Consider the following 19555-nt stretch of genomic DNA (forward strand, 5'->3'; position numbering starts at 1 on the left):
GAAGATAAATGCCCCTGCGCCGGTCGCAAGACTGGTTCTTGTAACGTGTCAAGAATTTGGCGTGCTCCAGATGTGTGTCATGTTTATATTGTCCACAGCCCCCTAGGAGATTTACATTTGGGTGCACCACAGTGTGCAGAGATGGGGTGAGAGAGAGAGACAGAGAAAGGGAAAAAGCAGAGAGAGAGAGAGAGAGATACAGAGGGAGAGAGAGTAATTACGGAAAGTTGGCAGCCAGCAGAACAACGAGCAAGCTGTGGCAAGATACAACGGAAAGAATGAGATTAAACCCAGAAAATGCAGGGTAATAAAGTTTTTCAAGACAAAAAAGATGAGTAATGAACTTGCTTTACTGACATTTTTAATGCCCTGTATCTGTTTTCTTTATATTCTGTTTCTTTGTTTTATGCTAAATAGACACTCGGGTAAAGTATAAGATGTCAGAGGTGGCGCTTTTGACCCACAATATGTTCTGTTTGTTTAATCCTTACATGATTGCACTATCATGGATTATATATCATGTACAGTTTCAGATAAAAGTCCATATATAGCTGCCTTCTATAGACCTTGTATGTATTCAACACATTACATTAAAACTGGAAGGGGATAGTGCTAAATATACATGTCTAAAATACTGTTTGTTAACTCTTCTTTGAATTAATCAAATATTCATTAGATCTTTATTTTCATTGACTCCAACACTCTCTTGGGAGGTGATTTTCCAGATATGCTCAAGGTCAGATGTTTGTTCTCTTCCAGTTCCCCACATTTCCTGTGTGGACCGGTATCAATCGCATCATACTGATCGGCAGTCAACAGTACACATAGGGAAATCTTTAGTGAAATAATCTTTTGGAATTTAAGATAAAGTGTCTCACCACTATGTGATAATCAGACACATAAGATTTAACCAGACAAGAGAATACTTGTGTAGCTTATAGGCTAATGCTGCAAAAGCAGATTGATGCTTGCTGTTAAGTTCCAGCAGTGCAATGCTCTGTGATCCTCCATGGACTATGAAGTATTTCTTGTTGAGAGAATGTCTGCACTCCATTACCACAGCACAGTCATTAAGCCTCTTGGGATGATACAGTTCACACAGATGGGATGAGGCAATGTTATCATTTAATGAAAGTATTGCATCATTACAGGTCTAGATGATGGGTTTTTGAATTACATTTGTTCAATACAAGCAGTTCACATGGATTCATTTTCACCCCTCCAGTGCAATACTGTGGAAATTTGGGGCCTGGTGTCCAATTATCCTAATGTAAGGGATGTTATTCTGAATCATGTAGGCTTAAATGGAGTGCAAATATGTAATCCTCTATGTATTTCGTTTTGAATAGTCTTTCCTTTGAAAATCTTGTGACCGCCGCAAGAATTGCCTGGGTGTATGAGTAACATAGGCCTGCCTACACATGACAGAAAGTTGTCTCACTTTGTTTTATGGGTTGAGAGCAAGGTAATGAACCTTGGGCCCCCCTTGTGGACGTTCCAGGTTAATTTGCTCGATTCCAGTGCACATGTACGCGTGCGCAGGAGGGAGAGGACCAAGCGTCTGCTTGAAAGGCCCATGCAATAACGGCGAACTCGTGTTTCTGGTGAGATACCAGTCCTGAAATTTGTGAGAGATATTTATCAGATTACGAGTTCGTCGTGTAAATCTATCACATTTAACCATCAACAGACGAAAGAGGTCTTGTTTGGAGAAGTTTAGGACTACTACACGGAGTTCATTTGGAAGCCATCAGGACTAGGCCCCGAGTCTAGGTAGGTTGCCTGTAGAATTCGTATGTATTAGCCTGATGTTGTGGCATTAGCAATGTTAGCTAAGAAATTGTGTCTATTTTTGACTTGCATGCGAATTTATCATGTGATTTCATTCGATTGGGTTGTTACATGACGTTTAGTCGATGTTTGTTTCATATGCACGTTGCACTCACGCCATTGCCAAATTTCTCTTTGCTAACGTTATTGTTTGTTTCTAGAGCAGTCGATCGGAAGGCGCAAACCTCAGGGTTAGCTATGTGGCTAGCAGACTTAACTGTACCCACCCGCAACATCAACATATTGAGCTGTTAGCAATATTATGAATCGCAAGGCAGGTTTGCCTGGGTCGTAATTGCACTTACGTTATATTTGTGTGGCTACCCTCTGCTTAAATGTTTTCTTATACCGTGTCTAGGTATGTGGCTATTGAACAGCATTGTTGTTGGCTACTTATGATTTCCACAGATATCGGCTAATCACAGTTAGCATTGTTTGATTGCGTAAGCAGCGAGCCAATGCAGCTAGCTACCGTTTTTAGCAAATTTCCGGATGCAAATGCCTGTTTGTGGCTTCACTTTATTTATGTCTTTCGCAACATGCCCATTTTCTTAAAAGAAAAGTTCGTTCACATATTAGTGCAGCGTACGCTTTTGTATAAGTGTTGGGTAATATGCTAATTGGGGGATATTTCCTATTTCAAACTATTGGGTTGAAACAGCTGTTTAGGCAATCATTTGTGTGTCTACCAAATGTAATGTCGTAAGACTATGTTGACATTTTCATTGTGGTAGAAGGATGTCTTATCGGCCCCTTAATGTTCTGAATCATTTCTTTAAATTAAATATTTAGTTGTTGTTTTCCCGCATTAATTCATCATTTCATCCTTACACAGCACCACACCACAATGGCAGACGACTTTGATATTGAGGCCATGCTGGAAGCTCCTTATAAGAAGGTGAGTGTAATGGGGGGGATTAGTAGATGCATCGTAGATTGCTGTATCGTTATACTGACTGCTGCACTTCCTCTTGTTTCCAAGTTGCCTGTGTAACATTAGAAACGTGATTTGTTTGTTTTAATTGTGTGTGATTTTTTTTCCTTTAGAATATTTCAAATTCAGATTCGTCAATAAATGCCCATCTATCTCTCTTTGTAGACTTGCCTAACGATATCTCACCTCTACTCCCATGAATTCCAGTGTGAACTGTCAAAAAATGAAGGTAGTAATTGCCCAATGTATTGCTGTACTGTGGTACCCTTGGTTAAAATTCTTTGGTCTGTGAAGGACCTAAAGCATCACCTTTTGGTATCTACCAGTTGATCGCAATGGATGCAAAGAGAATATTTAGGCCTATGTCGGAAGGCATCCTTTTGAGTTTTTACTCTTTTGCATGGAGCTCTTGTTTGTAAGACTATTGAACAGGAGATTTCTGTAAGTAGTACGATTGTAAAGAATTAGCCTATGGATGCCTGAAAAAAAAAGAAAATCCAGTGCTTGCACGCCATTTGCAATTTAATTTTGTAGGTGTTCTTGCACATGAAAATGTTTTGTCTTTCAAGACACAGAGGAGACAGGAGGAGTGATTCGGCAGTCATCCCTACTCTACCATCCATCCAGTTAGCTTGTTAGAGTTGGACACAACTGTTGCCTTCTTTCCACTGGACTGTTTTTCTGTTCTACAATGGTTTTTATCAGTAGAATGAACTGTTGCATGCTGTTATATTCCCCAGTCCCTTCCCCTACTCACCATCATAAAGGGTCCCTAACTTTCTTATGAGCACTGGAAATTGTTAGTTTATTGTGTTTATTTTGTGGTATTCCTGTCAAATGTAAGGTGTATTTTCGGAGTCAACGTTACTCCTTCGGAGTCAACGTTACTAAGCCGTGTGAATCCCTGTTTGCTTCAGGGGCGAGATGTGTGACAGAGGTGGCATCCAGCGAAAGTGGGGGAAGACCTCTGGGATGGCATCCAGCACAGGAAGTTCACTTAGTGGCTGATCGCTAGCATGGCCACTTTGGGTCTTAGGGAAAACATAGCCCCGGCACTGGAGAAGGGGCCCCTGACCTGAATATAAAGAAAGTCACCAAACCTGCCATTTTTGAAAGTCACAGCTTAAAGTCATGTAGTCTGTGCCCTTTGGATCTGTCCATACACTGTTGTGTTGTAAAAATATGCTGTATAGTTAAACTAAATGAGAGAGAAAAAAAGTCAAGGACAAGCTGGACATGGCAGCCAAAGTGGCTTTAGACGACTCTTCTGTAGAAGTCTCACCCACACACAGAAATCCTGTATGAATCCATCTTAATTGATTATATTATATTCTCTTTTGTTCCCCCACCACCCACCTTTATCCATACGGCTTGAAATGTTACGCCGTCCTCTTCATGATGTTCTTCTGTCGACTCTGCTTAGGATGAGACCAAATCTGTTAACACCAATGGCCATGAAGAACGCAGCAAAAAGTAAGTCATCTTGGGGAAAATTGCCTGCATTCTAACAATTGCCTTTAACTTGACACTGACACTGTAAGCGTAAATGCTCAAGTGGTTGAGTTTTTATTGCAGTCCTGGTCATCTTGGTATTTAAACGAATCCTATAAAAAAGTAATGCTGTTTGTAAATAATGATGACCTCTAATTGAATTCCTATTCCCTTTTGAAGGAAGAAAAAGAGCCGGAGCCGCAGCAAGAGTCGGGAACGGGAACGCAAGAAGAGTAAGAGTCGGGATCGGGAAAGGAAGCGGAGTCACGACCGAGACAGGGAGCGGCGGCGCAGCAAGAGCCGGGAACGCCGGCGCAGTCGCAGCAAGGAACGCCGACGCAGCCGCTCTCGAAGCAAAGAGCGAGGAGGCCGCTACCGTGCACCATTGTGAGTGTGAAACACTTGTCACATTTCCATCGCTGGTCTTACCTCCCCCTCCTCATCAGCTTGAGCATGTGAATGCGCGCGTTGGTGCCGTTATCTGCGTGCGCGTAGACCTTGGATTTTGTTGTTATTCAAATTGAACTGCTGTTTTCCCTCATCCCTTTTCAAGGGTTCTAGTCTTAGTGTGTGTGTGTGTGTGTGTGTGTGTGTGTGTGTGTGTGCGTAACCTGATCTTGCTTGGATTTATTTTACAGGGAAGTCATGTAATATCCCTGTCTCTTTTTGTTCAGGACCTGAGATGTTTGTTTCTTGCAGGAGTGTAAACATTGCCAAGAACCAGAAGAGAAGGCCATGACAATGGGAGGGGTTTGGGGTTTAACCTGTTAGTGTTTGGTAGTGGTGACTGTAGTGAGCTAGATGCTGAGATAAACCTTGTTTTTAAATCACAGTTCTGGGCCGAAATTAAACGGTGGTTCCAGGGGGAAGACTGGCCCACCACCTGGCATCAAACTAAGGTTTCTATGATACTATTCTTGTTGTTTGTGTGGGTAGTGACTTGCTCAGTGTATGGCAGCTTGGGCGTCTCAGGACTTCATGCAGACTAATCGATCTTTCTCGCACACAGCCGCAGGCGATCCAAGAGCAAAAGCCCTTTCCGGAAAGACAAGAGCCCTGTGAGGTAAGTTCTGCAATACAATTATTATAATGTCTAAGCAGGTTACTGTCTCAGGCTTCAGGTGGTTCCCTAGGTGTTAGCACACAAATTCTAGAGGTCTAGGAGTATTTTCTTCAGATTGGATAAAATGTAATAAAACACTGTCATCTCTGTGCCCCCACAGACAGCCAATTGATAATCTGACTCCAGAGGAAAGAGATTCTCGGACCGTGTTCTGCATGCAGCTGGCTGCCCGGATTCGTCCCAGAGATCTGGAGGAGTTCTTCTCCGCTGTGGGAAAGGTCAGTGAGCATGTGTGTGTGTGTGTGTGTGTGCCCAAATCTGGGCTTACTGTTCAAGCTCATGTGCCCTCATATCCATGCCTCCAGAATAATGCAGCAGTGTAGCTGCCTGGTAGCTCTAACTGTTTGCTACAGAAATTCAAACTAGGTGAAACCTTTTTTTTTTTTTTTTTTTTTAAACTGTACCGACAGTGACCTTGAAACAGATATGTGAAAAATTGCCGGCATTCTCCTTTAACCCCAAGTTGCTCAAGGTGGACTTACTCTTGTAATAATTGACATCTAAGGCACTTTGGATAAAACGTGTCAGCCAAAGAAGTAAGTAAGTAAATAACAAGGTGCGCACAGATCAGGGTTTAAAGTTCCACGGCAACGTGCTGGAATTCAAATGTGGAACGGCATTTCTGATTTTGAAATAGATTATTATAATCGCTTCAACACCTTTTGTAAACAGGATCATTTGTATGAAAGTGCATGTTTTTTCTTCCTCTTTTAAGGTTCGAGATGTGAGGATGATCTCAGACAGAAACTCCAGAAGGTCGAAAGGCATCGCCTATGTGGAGTTTGTGGATGTGACATCTGTGCCTTTGGCTATCGGCCTGTCGGGTCAGAGGCTACTCGGTGTGCCCATCATTGTTCAGGCATCACAGGTAGCCAATTCACTGAAGCCCTAGAGATTGCATCTTACCATTAAAACAAAGATGACATTACTGTCTGTTGTACATGTAGATGGGAATGTAGGAAATAGAACATTCTAAAGAATATCTGGGTTCATTAAATTCAACATGGAATTTTAGAACCTTACATTGTTGCGTAAATTGATCTGTCAATGTTCTAAACATTCCCCTGCTGAAGGGTTAATCAAGTTTTTATCTGCCTTCTATGTTCAGGCTGAAAAGAACAGAGCTGCAGCCATGGCCAACAATCTCCAGAAGGGCACTGCCGGGCCCATGCGCCTGTATGTGGGCTCACTTCACTTCAACATCACAGAGGACATGCTCCGAGGCATCTTTGAACCTTTTGGGAGGGTAAAGGACACATCTGTCATGTTTACACTTGCTGTATCATTTATTTGGTGTATTTGGAAATGTCTGAGTGATTGGTATATCTTTTTTTCTAGATTGAGAGTATTCAGCTCATGATGGACAGTGAGACAGGCAGATCCAAAGGATATGGCTTCATCACGGTGAGTTGTAGTAGTCTGATTGGCTCTGCAGGTTCTGTTCAGTCATTTGTGGTTTAGAATTTCTTGTAATTTATCAAGTGTGCTGTATTGTAGTAATGTTTTTTGCAAATATTCAGATGACTGAACGTATTCCTTCTGGGCAGTAAACCATGTCTCTAATGCATTTGTATGCTCTGTTCATAGTAATTTAAACAATTTTCTTTTTCTCTGTACAAGTTTGCCGACGCAGAGTGTGCTAAGAAGGCCTTGGAGCAGCTGAATGGCTTTGAGCTGGCTGGCCGGCCCATGAAAGTGGGACATGTCACAGAGCGCACGGACGCATCCTCTGCCAGCTCCTTCTTGGACAATGATGAGCTGGAGCGGACAGGCATCGACCTGGGCACAACCGGGCGCTTGCAACTCATGGCCAGGCTGGCAGAAGGTGCGTTGGGTTTTTCCCTTGTCTAATAAATCTCTTGGCAGGCAGATAACAAACGAGACGTGTCCCGTCTTATCTATATAAATCCTGTGACTTCCATAAATAAATTGCTATGATTTTTAGTTGTAAACCAAGTGAATTAACAAAGACCATACATTCATATATTGTAGTCACTTTTATACCCTACATTTCCTAAGTGATAAATTGTCTGAGACTAACCTTTTTATGCATATCTTCTCAGGAACGGGTCTACAGATTCCTCCAGCTGCACAGCAAGCTCTCCAGATGAGTGGATCCATACCAATGGGAGCTGTGGCTGCGGCAGCTGGTCAGTATCTGCCTCAGTCCTATTACTCATGCTGACTCGTATGTAGTTTTGGACAAGTTACAGTTAGGAATTTACTAATTAGTTGCTGTCTGAACTTCCCAAAAAAAGTAGTAGTAGTATAACTAGTACTAGTTTTAGTTTTTCAAAAGTAACTTGTACTTGTATAGTAAGTCGGTGTTGGTATGACACTGCTGACGTTAGTCCATTATCTCTACTCCTTATTATCCTTGAAAAATTGTGTTGTGACGAAAGACTGCTGCCTATCGTTGTCTTTCTAATGTCCAGAATGTAGTTTGTAGGAAATGATCACGTATGCAGCTACAGTTGCCAAAACGAGGTCATGCTTTTTGAGAGATGGAGTCTTTCTGAGATTAGTTGGTATTTATAATGAGAAAATGCACATACTCCCTTCAGTGGCTTCGACCTGAGGTTGCCTTTGGAATGCCATTGGTTTTCTCGTAAAGTTAGAACAGGGAGACTTGAGTTTTTCACAGCTTTACCATGCATTTTAACCAATGAGCTGTTTAGGACTGTTGTAACTGAATGAATTCAGCACCAAGTAACCTTGATCCCCTGTTTGAAACTCTCCTTTTAGCGGCCATGAGCCCTGCCCTTAACCTGAACCTCAACTTGCCCAGCATGAGTACAAATCAGGCGCTCAATCTTCCCTCCCAGCCTATCGCCACACACTGTTTCCAGCTGTCCAACATGTTCAACCCTCAGTCGTAAGTACTATGTCATCTAGATATGGCGCTAGACACCTCTTTTTGATTAGGTTAATTTCATTTTATTTATTTTTTTTTAGGAAAGGAGGTGACTTGTTTACTGGCTGTTTCTGAGTGGCTGTATTGTGTTTTTCTCTTGTAGGGAGAACCACCCTGGCTGGGATGTCGAGATTCAGGATGATGTCATAGAAGAGTGCAACAAACACGGAGGAGTTGTGCACATATATGTAGACAAAAATTCAGCTCAAGTACGTATAACATGGTGTTGCATGTCAATTGAAGCACACCATTTCTGAACAGTTCTGAACTAGTTGCTAAAAAGAGATTGTCTTGTTTCAGGGTAACGTGTATGTAAAATGCCCAACCATCCCTGGAGCAATGGCAGCTGTAAATGCGTTACATGGACGATATTTTGCAGGTGAGTGAAGTCCTTGCTTTATGTATGAAATGATGGAACTTAAATCAAAAATCTCAAGTGTAGTTTACACCAAATGTCTCTTGTTCTAATTTGATCGGAGTCTTCACTGAAATATAGCTGCGCCTTACTTGACAATTTTTGTATTTACTCTCTGTACAGGAAAAATGATCACAGCAGCGTACGTTCCTCTCCCCACGTACCACAACCTCTTTCCAGACTCCGTCACCGCCACACAGCTTCTCATGCCCACTCGCCGATGATCTGCTGTTTCTGGACCTTAAAACCATGCGAACACAGATCACAATCTGTTGGACACTCCCCCCACCCCACCTACCCACCATCCCGCTCTTTTTTAACACTTTTAGGCTAGTCTGTGATCATTGTTTCTGTACCGCAAGTCATGACACATTGTTATGTCAGTTGATATGTATTGTCTTTAAATTTTTGTTTCAGTTGATGTTCTTTTTTTTCTTTTTCTTTTTTGCAAAGAGAGCCTTTTTTCCCACATAATGTGTATGTGGATTTTTTTTTATGTACATTTAAGGCTCAGACATTGCGGCAATGTTCAGATTCAAGTCCAGTGTATTGACTGAACAATGAAATTCAAATAGCCAGTTTTATTTTTTGATCAATGTCACTTTCCACATGTCTATGGGATTTCTAATTGGCATGTAGATCCTTCAAAGAAGAACTGGACAGCCAGGCGCAACTGGACAACACCACAGTATTTTGAAACCCCTTTTTTGAACGAGACTACAGTTTTAGATGAACATCAGCACATTCAGTTTTTTAGGCTCTATGAGCTGTGGGTAACTATGTAACCCAGAATTCCTTTTATGTTGACTTGGAAACCATTTGATATAGAGGTATCTGTTTTCTAATCAAGATTTGATTTTGTAAAGCCCTTGACAAAAATTGATTTCAAATAAAGTCATAGTGCTGTGATATCTCTTGTTGATCTCCTAAGTAGAATATCCATTTTCTATAACACGGGTTGCGGAAAAGTTTTTTTTTTATTATAATGTAGGAAAGTAGGAAATTTCAGAAAAATAGTTAGGTGTATTTTGCATACAAATACGGAATGATTCATCTTTAAAACTAACACAGAGAGCACAATGAACCAATAGTTCTTTCAACATAAATCAGTTTGGTCATGAAATGATGAACGCACATCTGGTTTAAATCTGAGCACCTCACTTCTCCTCTAACATTTCAAAGGCACAAAGAAAAGGCCCAGTCTGACTGAATCTGGGAAAATGCTGAGAAATAAAAGGGTTGTTTTTTTCCCCTTTTTTTCGGTATGTTGCGTAGTTCTGTGTCTGGATAAAACTTCTACTTTTTGTGCAAATGTGCTTGCGGTATCTAATGGCATGGCTCTAACCTACTTCAAATGCCTCTGGGCATTTTTGGGCAATTTGAGAGGTGTTATAGCAGCACAAATTCTACTTTGTTGTTTGTACCTAACTGAACAGTGTCTCCTACGAGTTAAAAGCAATATAGCAGTATAAAGCAAAGGCTTAATGAAATCTGTATGCCATGTGTTGTGGAATCTCGTAGGTCAACACCCAGTTTAAAAGTGTTCAACTAGACTGCTGCTTCTGTGTCAGGTTGTGCAACTCTTTCTTGGTCTTACTTCAACATGGTCACTATCTAGTTCTTCAAAGATTGGTTTACAAAGGTCGATGGCTTCTACTCGACGCTCTAAAAAAATCGTGCAGGGTATTTCATTTACTTATACATTTTATACATCTTAGGGAAAAATAAGAGCCTGCCTATGCCAGACAGTTTGATCATAAATATTCACTTAAAAACTAGCACTACTTCACTACTACACTACACTCAGTACATAACTTGTTCCTTCAACCTTAGTATTACTGGCATTTGTGTATATTTCACTTCACATAATTGGGTTATTAAAGTGAATCACAACAATAGTGATGTCATCCCTGTACATGCGTGCCAGGTCTTGGGGCAAGCTCAGCATTTTGGCCAGTCGTCTGGGTTCCACAGAGCCAAAGCCATCGTTGCCCAGAGCATGACGGATGAGGTGTGTGGACGAATTCTCATCTTCCAGCGCCGAGAGGGCCCTGCTCTTTCTCTCCAGCAGCAGTCGTTGCATCTGCCCGAGTGTGAAACTCACCGCGGTCAGGGGTTTCTGCCACTGGAGACTGGAAAGATGTTCTCCGATGACCTGCACCACCGTCTGCCTGTGCATCAGCTCCCACAAGCCATCAGTGGCCAGGATGAGGAACTTGTCCTGTGGCCGCAGTTTGTGGTGCGTCACCTCGGGCTCGGCGCTCAGGTAAGGCGGGGTGTTGTAGTTGGACGGGACCATTTTGGTGAACTCGTTCCCCGACAGGACCTCTGGCCGGGCCTCAGCCATGCGACTGAGGAGCTCGCTACTCCACTTCAACTTGATGTCCCCGAAGGCCCGGAAGGGCAAAAGGACTCCCAGCAGCCTGTCGTGCTTGACCACCGTCTTCCTCTCCAGGTTCGGGTGCTCCGAGAGCACCCGCTGCATCTCGTCGGGATTCTGGGCGTTGTGGTCATTGGTGATTGTGAATGCTGACCAGCTCCCGTCCGCCCCCTGGACTCCCAGAACGGCCCTGCTGTCACCCAGGTTGGCTATGTACAGGTCGTCCCCGTCCACAAGGGCCACACAGGCCGTGCACCCCGATAAGGCCACCCTGAGGGGGGTGAGGTGGGAGAAAGGGTCCCCGAAGTGCACCTGTGCCTCCAGAGAGATGTCACTGTCCAGCCTCTTGAAGGCATTGGACAGCGCAGTCGGCACGTCCTCGTCTTCGGTGTCCTCCTGCAGGTCAATGCGCTCCTGCCAGAAGGTTCGGAGACTGTTGAAGTAGAGTTTGCCGGCATCTGTGCTGACATAGTCGTTCGGGTGCTTGTGCCACTGAAGCATGGGCATGACCGGCCTGTCGTTCTCCACTGCCTCCTCAATGTCCAGGAGAGTCTGCAGCGGGAGCAGGGACACAGCTATGTAGTAGAAGAGACGCTCGCTCACCGCCTGAGCACAGGCTGAGCCAGCATGGCCATCAAACACTCCAAAGAGCATCCCCCTGCTCTGCAGACAAGTGGCAGTACTCCGTCTGTCCTCGCTGGGGGAGTTGGAGGCCAGGATGTTGCTGTCAAACCCTGTGACTGACCCCCCAGATCGCCCATCGTACCCGTTCACTCTGAAGCTGTATTCGTTGGCTTTTAAAATGTGATTGACCTGAGAAATGGCCATCTGATTAGGGGAGTTGTTGGATCTGTATTTCCTCCTTGAATGAAGAGTCGATGCGGGGTAATTGACATTTGTTAGGTCCATAGACTGATCAGAAGAATGACACAGTCTTACTTGTGGCATTGCACAGTCATAATGTGGACTTTTCCAGTTGATGACTGACAGGTGATGGGTGACCCGCCGGATAGCAGGGGATGTCATCATTTTACTGAAAGTGAAAGAACTGTACTATATGCATCTGAAAGCACACACCAAAAGGCACACAAGTTTGTCATATCTATCCTAATAACAAACAACCCCTAGCTAATTATTATCTAACCGTAATAAAGGTGTAGCTATACAGCCTACATAAGCAAATGCAAGTATTAATTCTAATAATGAAAGCAATGATGATTGATTGATAATAATAGCCACAGAATTCAGTATAGAATCACAAATATTAATAAAACGGCTGAAACCGGCTTAAACGTGTTCAACAGTGCAGTGACCCAGTTCCATATCAGTCAATCTGACCCAATGTACTATAGTGCGTGGCGTCAATAATATATGGACAATATGTAATTCATATACACTAGGGCAATTGTGGTATCCCATAGGCTATGATGCGGTGATATAATAGTCTATTGATTCGAGCTTTTAATATAAAAACACTTACCAGTAGAGTCAACTGTCTTACGAAGCTGCGATCGAGCTGCCAGGCATTTCTTGAAGACGGTTTACATTTTAACTTACGCACTTCCTCCAAATAAATGCATCCATTGCATCATTGCATGGACACGGGCTTTGAGGGGAAACAGCCTCTGGAAAGAACTGCCACAGGTCTACTCAAGCCCAGTCAATTCGTAACTTATATGGTCAGGTTTCAGATTCAACAAATGTAATAGTAAACCGATATAGTTTATTAACTGATAGCCGATTGATGCTGATAAAAACGGTTAGTCATGCAAATATATCTCGGGTATTTAACCTATGAATGTATGTATCGGCTTTTGTCATTACAACCGTAGTAGCCGATGCATATATTTTTTGGTTTGTCATGCAACTTGTAACATATATTGCGATAATTGTTATTGTCACTGTTGCATACAATTTCTCGATTATTGGTTAATTCCGCACGCCTTAGCCCTTACTCATTGGCTCCCAGAGCGGATTTCCGGTAGAGTTGAAGAATGTACGCCAATGGTTTTGTGTCTTTTCATTCGGGTACTTCAAAACCACGCCCAAAACAATCCAGACGAACCAATACCAGTTTGCGCTTCTCACGTTCAGTTTACCACCTTGGAGGGATGACCCAACTTGTGTAAGCTTGCTGTTGTAACGTGTGGTGTGGTGTTTTGATCACAAGAAAGAACAGTATTCCGGCGAAACCCTGCATGTGCTGGAACATTTGACGACATTATTCTGTTCAACAGATTTACAACAGCGCGATAGTTAGCTTCTATCGACGCGTGCGTGTATCCTGCTGTCACTTTCTGTGTTATCGAGGGCACCCAGGCTCAGAGGGAAAGATGATGAGCAAGACTGTAACGAGGAAACTCCTGGGGTCCATGTGTGGCTTTCAGACCCCCAGGTTGACCTATGCTCTGAGTGTTGCTACTGCACCTCTTCGAGAGAGAGGTACATTTGTCTGTTACTCGTTTTAATTGACACATGCAGTTGCCTTGTCCTAATCTTCTGATGACGCAGTTAAATTTAGTTACTGTGAAACAGGCTGGTGTTAGCTGGTTAGCTAAGTATCTTTCACCAGGCTGCGTCATGATGGCTAATACATCTATAAATTATATGGCTATGTTTATATTTTGTCAACCGATGTTCTTTTATGAATATAACCAAAGAGAGTTTGCTGTGGAGTCAGTCAGTGACCATTATGCTTTGTTTTTGCCAGAAATGATAAAAAGTAGAGAACTGGAAAAAGAGGAGCTACGTCCACTCTACATGGACTTTCAGGCAACAACACCCATGGTATGTGACCTAATGACAAGAACAAATGCCATGTCACTTACAAGATCGGCACTGCTCTGTGTCATATTCCAGAGTCTGGCGCTCAGCAGTGTTTTCAGAAATGCCATGTCATGGTTACGAAAGCAGAATAACAGCCACGATTTCCTCTAATTGTTAAAAATAAACTAAATTTTTTGATGCTTCCGCAGGACCCACGAGTGCTGGATGCAATGCTCCCTTACCAAGTGAATTACTATGGCAACCCTCATTCCAGAACTCATGCCTATGGCTGGGAGAGTGAGAGTGGCATGGAAAAAGCTAGAAAGGTAATCTGCCCAACTTTATTTAACACCGTTTACTTTCGGTATTTTTAATAAAGGATCCGAGATGTCCTCATGAAGGAGTTTGTAAATGGTCAGTTTTTGTAATACTGTCAGGGTTGTGTGATTTACAACTCACTTCTGTTTGTTTTAACTTTCAGCAAATTGCAGATCTTATTGCTGCTGATCCCAGAGAGATCATTTTCACAAGTGGTGCCACTGAGTCCAACAATATGGCAATCAAAGTAAGTATCCAGTGTCCCGTTCTGATTAGGATTACAGAGACGGTGAGCCGGTGGGATTTGCATAGGCCTTGCAGAAAGACTCAATGGAATAAAGGATTAATGATTTGTTATGTAAACAAGACTTCAATATTCTTTTCAAGCGGGGATAATGCATTGTATCTTATTTGCAATAAGTCCGCGCCTGAATTTTTTTTAACAGCGTCAGATACCATAAAAGACCATAGCTGGGAATATTTTATTCTATATAATAATGAATATGATTATTTCAAATCCTCATTAAATAATGCCTTTTTTTCAGGGAGTTGCCCGATTTTACAAAGCCAAGAAGAAGCACGTCATCACCACACAGACTGAGCATAAATGTGTTCTAGACTCCTGCCGTGTGCTGGAGTCAGAGGGTTTTGATGTTACCTACTTACCCGTGAAAACCAATGGACTCATCGACCTCCAGGTCAGTTGTATTATAAACTGTTTTGAGTACAGTATTGACATCATGTGTTAACTGCAGGACTGTATTTTATGCAACTAATAGTTAAAAAAAAAAACATGACTTGACCGCACCTGTGTATTAACCGCACACATGTGTTATTGACAGTTAATAAAGCAAAACTTTTGAATGAATCAGAATCAGATTGTGATTCAGTAAGAAAGAAGAATGAGGAACATAAGTGTATTCCCATGTATTGCCGGCCGCTGTGTATTGCTGAAGAAATCTGGCAAAATCAATGTATAAACCTATAAATCAATGTATAAATCTAATGAGTCCCGTCATTAGAGGAATTGAAAGATTTTGAAAGATGACTGTTACTCATATATGACAGGCACTAGAAATGTACACTAGTGCTTTAGAGGACATTTCTGAATTCTACAGTAATGAAGGACAAATAATGGGGTTGAGCTATATTCCACATTCTCTCGGATTTGACATTGAGATACAGAATCTTAATTCATTTAATGATCCTCAAATCACCTTTCTGGAAAGCTGCCCAGGCAGTTCAAAAGTTCGGTGGTTACATTATTTTTCCCTGGACTTGGCTTTCCCAGAGTTGCTCCTTAAGAGGATATCGTTGTTGTTTGTTGAATGGTTTGTTTTTCTTGCCAAATGTTCCCAAAATTGAACCAGCGTGGTCCTGTCTTTTAGCAATTAGAAGAAAGTATTCGGCCAGATACAAGCCTAGTGTCTATTATGTTCGTCAACAATGAGATTGGAGTCAAGCAGCCCATCAAGGAAATAGGTATGTCTAAATGATTTGTTTATACATTTTCTGCCCCATTATATAGACAAAAGGTCTTCTACGTCAACACTGAGTTCTAATCCGTACTTTTTCCCGGAATGTTCAGGTCAGCTGTGCCGTTCCAAGAATGTCTTCCTCCACACGGATGCTGCCCAGGCCGTGGGCAAGATCCCTGTCGACGTCTCTGACTTGAAGGTGGATCTGATGTCAATCAGTGGTCATAAAATATATGGCCCTAAAGGTTTGTTCTGGTCCAGTATTCCTCTGTGACATTAAAGCAAGGGTATGATGGACTTTTGCAATCTTGGGTCTGTTGGAACATTCATGGTAGTAGCATGGTAGTACCCCTCATCAAGACTAGTCAGTCAGTGTACTTTTTTTTGCAATGCAATTTTATTTGCACTGTGCAAACCCCTTCATTTGTCTTGGTGGAATTTGATACTCATGCACTGAGTGAAATTACTTTTTAAGATTTGTTGATTTTACATTTTCATTGTCATTGACAATGGCAGTTTCGTAGAGGGTCAGCTGAATTCTAGTGTGCAAATGGTCTCTCAGGTGTTGGGGCTCTGTATGTGAGGAGGAGGCCGAGGGTGCGCATGGAACCTCTGCAGAATGGTGGTGGACAGGAGAGGGGACTTCGCTCAGGCACGGTGCCCACACCTCTGGCAGTGGGGCTGGGAGCAGCCTGTGAGATTGCCCAGCAGGAGATGGAGGTAATGCCAACAAAACATACATGCCATTTATATTTAAATCAAGAAGAGAAAACCCCACCAATACAAGTACAAGGTGCTGCTAGCAATGGCATTTTGCATGCCTCAATGTCTGGAGATCATTGTTTCCTTAAAAGTTATAAATCTGTGCTTGACAAAAATATCTTGTACTTGAATAAATGCATGGAAATGTAAATGTTAGAAAATATACAAATAGTTAAAGAAACAAAAGCAGCACAGTTGTATGTTTTTGTTTGCTTGGTTTGTTATTGTTAGCTCTTTTGTTTGTGGAACATCAGTTGCACTGGCGCTGGTAATGCAATATCGTCTTGTTGTCTTACATGAACAAAATTACTCTTGTGTGGTCTACAAGAGTAAAGCATTGATGAGATATTTATAGTCTCTCTGTTCAGCGCAGAACTTTCTCAATGTAGCATTATTGTTACAAGGACGTTTTAAGAATATGATAGAAATATGGTTTGATGATCTGGTGTAAATCTCTGCCTACAGTATGATCACAAACGAGTGTCCATGCTGGCCAATCGCCTGGTTCAGAAAGTCATGTCAGAAATCCCAGATGTCATCATGAACGGTGACCCAGAACAACGCTACTCAGGTTGGCATCAGAACAGACACTAGGAAAAGAAGAATTCCATCTAACATACTCTGACTTTTACTTAGTAATGCATACTGTTTTCTACAGGATGCATCAATCTCTCCTTTGCCTATGTGGAGGGGGAAAGTTTGTTGATGGCACTAAAGGATGTGGCACTTTCGTCTGGAAGGTATGTGAAGTAAAGTGACTTTTTGACCAATGTTGCCGGGTAATGGTCCTGACTATTGTTGTTCTGGCGCATTCCCTTTTGATATTGGCCAATATATTTTTATGGGAAACTTTAATAATCAGTAGGCAAATTGTCACTTGCATCCGATCAGAACACATGGAACCGGTTATGTGATTGCCCTGCAGCATTGCTCAAAATGCTTTAGATGTAGCAGTTGGGTGTGGACTAATGTGTGTGGCATGTCCTCGTTTTTCCATTAATTGGGAACTGTTTTCTTAGTGCCTGCACCTCTGCTTCCCTGGAGCCCTCCTACGTTCTCAGGGCAATCGGAGCCGATGAGGACCTGGCCCACTCTTCCATCAGGTCAGTTTGCATTTCTAGGCATTGTAGCATATGCTTGAATCTAGGGGAATTTCTAGGAAAGGAAAATAAAACATTACTTGGAATGTCAGAAGAACCTTTGAGGTGATTTAAGCCACCACACTTCACCAGTTGACACTTATTAGCTGGTGATCTGAGATTCATGTATTGTGGCAAATAGTTTAAATAAGACTATAAAAGTACTGCAAAATGTTCCACTAGCTTTAAAGGAAAAGACGTACAATATAACACACCAGGTTCCTTGTCGACCTATTTCTTTCGAATTTGTTAATGTCGATATGCCTTGTAGGTTTGGAATTGGTCGCTTCACTACGGAGGATGAAGTGGATTACACAGCAGAGAAGTTGATTCAACAGGTCAAACGGCTAAGGGACATGAGGTAAATAAGACATGCACCTCGCTCTGTCTCATCATTGTATTGAATATGCAGAATATGATAACTACATAATCAGGTTAATCTCCTATAAAGTAAAAGGGGTTACCATCTTAAACTGTCACCTGAAAATGTGCAGTGTCGCATTGAGTGACTTCATTTTACTAGCTGGATTACATAATATGTTATGCACAAGCCTTTTCATTGACCGGTGAAACAGTGTGATGGGTACAGTGACATTTTTTATTTCATTTAAATTACTCTATCAAACCTTCAGGATGCTGTCCCTGTTAGCTATAACTGTGTAGAAAATTCCCTTTTTAATCGGTCTAACTATAATAGACTATTCAGGTTTTACAGCAACTGCATCAATTCTCATTTAACTCCTACTCTGTTTTTTATCTCTGTTTTGTCTGAGTAGCCCCTTATGGGAGATGGTGCAGGAGGGCATTGACCTGAAGAGCATCAAATGGACCCAGCACTAAGCCAACCGCATACGAGAGGAAGCAGAGGATAGAGCCTTGTGAATACTTATTTTGTATAGTTATGGAAAGGATGCCATTCCCAGCATGACTGGGACTCTTTCTCAAAGAAACACGCACAAATACATTACTTATTTTTGGGGAAATGAGTTTGTTTATATTGGCAGACCATTGTCTGTTCCTTCCTTTTGCGTTTATATAAATTTGGTCAGAGCAAATTATATTGGATTTGTTTCTGAAATATGCCTGAAATGGCTTGAGTGTTTTTGGTCTTCTTTTGAGTAGCACGGACTACATTCCAAGGGTAATTATTGGTTAATTCCCTTAAAGTTTGTGCATTACCTCTTATTTGCATACAAACAGTTTTTTCACAACTCATCTGGAAATTGGATAATCACACATGGGTACTCACTGTTGAACTTAACTTGGCAAACATCCTGGAACAACACTTTTCATAACTACTTGATACTGGCTCTTTTCCCCCTAACTCTGTTGGATTCCCAAACAGGGAGCCAATATCTCATCTCATCTTCCCTGCTTAGTCTGTTTAACAAGCAAATAAATATATTAGAATTTACAAGCATTTATGTCTTATATCTCAGCACTTTTCCAATCTTGACAGATTAGTTTGACAACATTTAAACACACAAGACAGACATTTATTTTCAAGTAGTATGTATAGCCTACATCAATTCTATACATGCATAGTTTCCATACAGCATAAGTCACTGAAACCAAAAGCTTGGATGCAAACCTCTCAGTGTCAGCGGAAAGCCAGTTGTGATACCATGCTTATTGAACGTCTGAGTATAGCCTACCCTGTAAACATGCCATTCAATTCTCCATTAAAGCTACAGTATGTTAAAAAGATATACAGTGGTTCATCTTTTCCCTGGACAGTGAAATGTGCTTTTGGGTTGTCATTTGTTTAATTATTCATCTAAATATGTAGGCCTAGTAGGCTACTTCGCCTTCAGCAATGCAAGTGACACTAGGCCTACTTCAATTTTGCACACACATAATTAATTTATGTTTAATTGACAGTTTTCGTTTTCATGTAATGTATGTGAATTTTTCATAGCTGTTCGTGAGCATGTAAGAAATCCAATATTGTCCCATCTCTCTCATGTATTGAATATCTGGATTTGAATGGGAAGGGGACGAACGG

General features: G+C 41.9%; 3 protein-coding genes across 6 annotated transcripts; 2 read left to right on the top strand and 1 right to left on the bottom strand.

Moving 5' to 3' along the window:
- Window positions 1-1510: 1510 nt before the first annotated feature.
- Window positions 1511-9616, top strand: rbm39a (RNA binding motif protein 39a). 3 transcript variants are annotated; one of them, XM_062545988.1, is made up of 17 exons: window positions 1511-1604; window positions 1691-1773; window positions 2666-2728; window positions 4188-4237; window positions 4436-4642; window positions 5089-5154; window positions 5265-5318; window positions 5479-5596; window positions 6094-6246; window positions 6487-6624; window positions 6717-6782; window positions 6999-7203; window positions 7442-7528; window positions 8124-8253; window positions 8396-8501; window positions 8593-8671; window positions 8831-9616. In XM_062545988.1, the coding sequence occupies exons 3-17, from the start codon at window positions 2678-2680 to the stop codon at window positions 8929-8931; spliced, it is 1611 nt and encodes a 536-aa protein (XP_062401972.1). In that variant the 5' UTR covers window positions 1511-1604; window positions 1691-1773; window positions 2666-2677; the 3' UTR covers window positions 8932-9616. The 3 variants fall into 3 exon arrangements, with proteins under 3 accessions (XP_062401972.1, XP_062401974.1, XP_062401973.1); XM_062545989.1 differs by adding an exon at window positions 2930-2993 and having other exon boundaries at window positions 1534-1773; XM_062545990.1 differs by lacking the exon at window positions 5089-5154 and having other exon boundaries at window positions 1533-1773.
- A 61-nt stretch (window positions 9617-9677) lies between these two features.
- si:ch211-15p9.2 (uncharacterized protein LOC562650 homolog) lies at window positions 9678-12984 on the bottom strand. Of its 2 annotated transcripts, none has more exons than XM_062545992.1 (2): window positions 12568-12984; window positions 9678-12120 (listed from the first exon to the last, which is right to left on the bottom strand). In XM_062545992.1, the coding sequence occupies exon 2, from the start codon at window positions 12114-12116 to the stop codon at window positions 10569-10571; it is 1548 nt and encodes a 515-aa protein (XP_062401976.1). In that variant the 5' UTR covers window positions 12117-12120; window positions 12568-12984; the 3' UTR covers window positions 9678-10568. The 2 variants fall into 2 exon arrangements, with proteins under 2 accessions (XP_062401976.1, XP_062401975.1); XM_062545991.1 differs by having other exon boundaries at window positions 9678-12150.
- Window positions 12985-13184: 200 nt separating this feature from the next.
- nfs1 (NFS1 cysteine desulfurase) lies at window positions 13185-19255 on the top strand. Its single transcript, XM_062545993.1, has 13 exons — window positions 13185-13529; window positions 13798-13874; window positions 14063-14179; window positions 14335-14418; window positions 14717-14869; window positions 15560-15653; window positions 15760-15894; window positions 16212-16369; window positions 16877-16982; window positions 17070-17151; window positions 17431-17514; window positions 17822-17911; window positions 18327-19255. The coding sequence occupies exons 1-13, from the start codon at window positions 13421-13423 to the stop codon at window positions 18388-18390; spliced, it is 1353 nt and encodes a 450-aa protein (XP_062401977.1). The 5' UTR covers window positions 13185-13420; the 3' UTR covers window positions 18391-19255.
- Window positions 19256-19555: the final 300 nt, after the last annotated feature.

The sequence above is a fragment of the Sardina pilchardus genome, chromosome 9, assembly GCF_963854185.1.
Source record: "Sardina pilchardus chromosome 9, fSarPil1.1, whole genome shotgun sequence".
NCBI lineage: Eukaryota > Metazoa > Chordata > Actinopteri > Clupeiformes > Clupeidae > Sardina > Sardina pilchardus.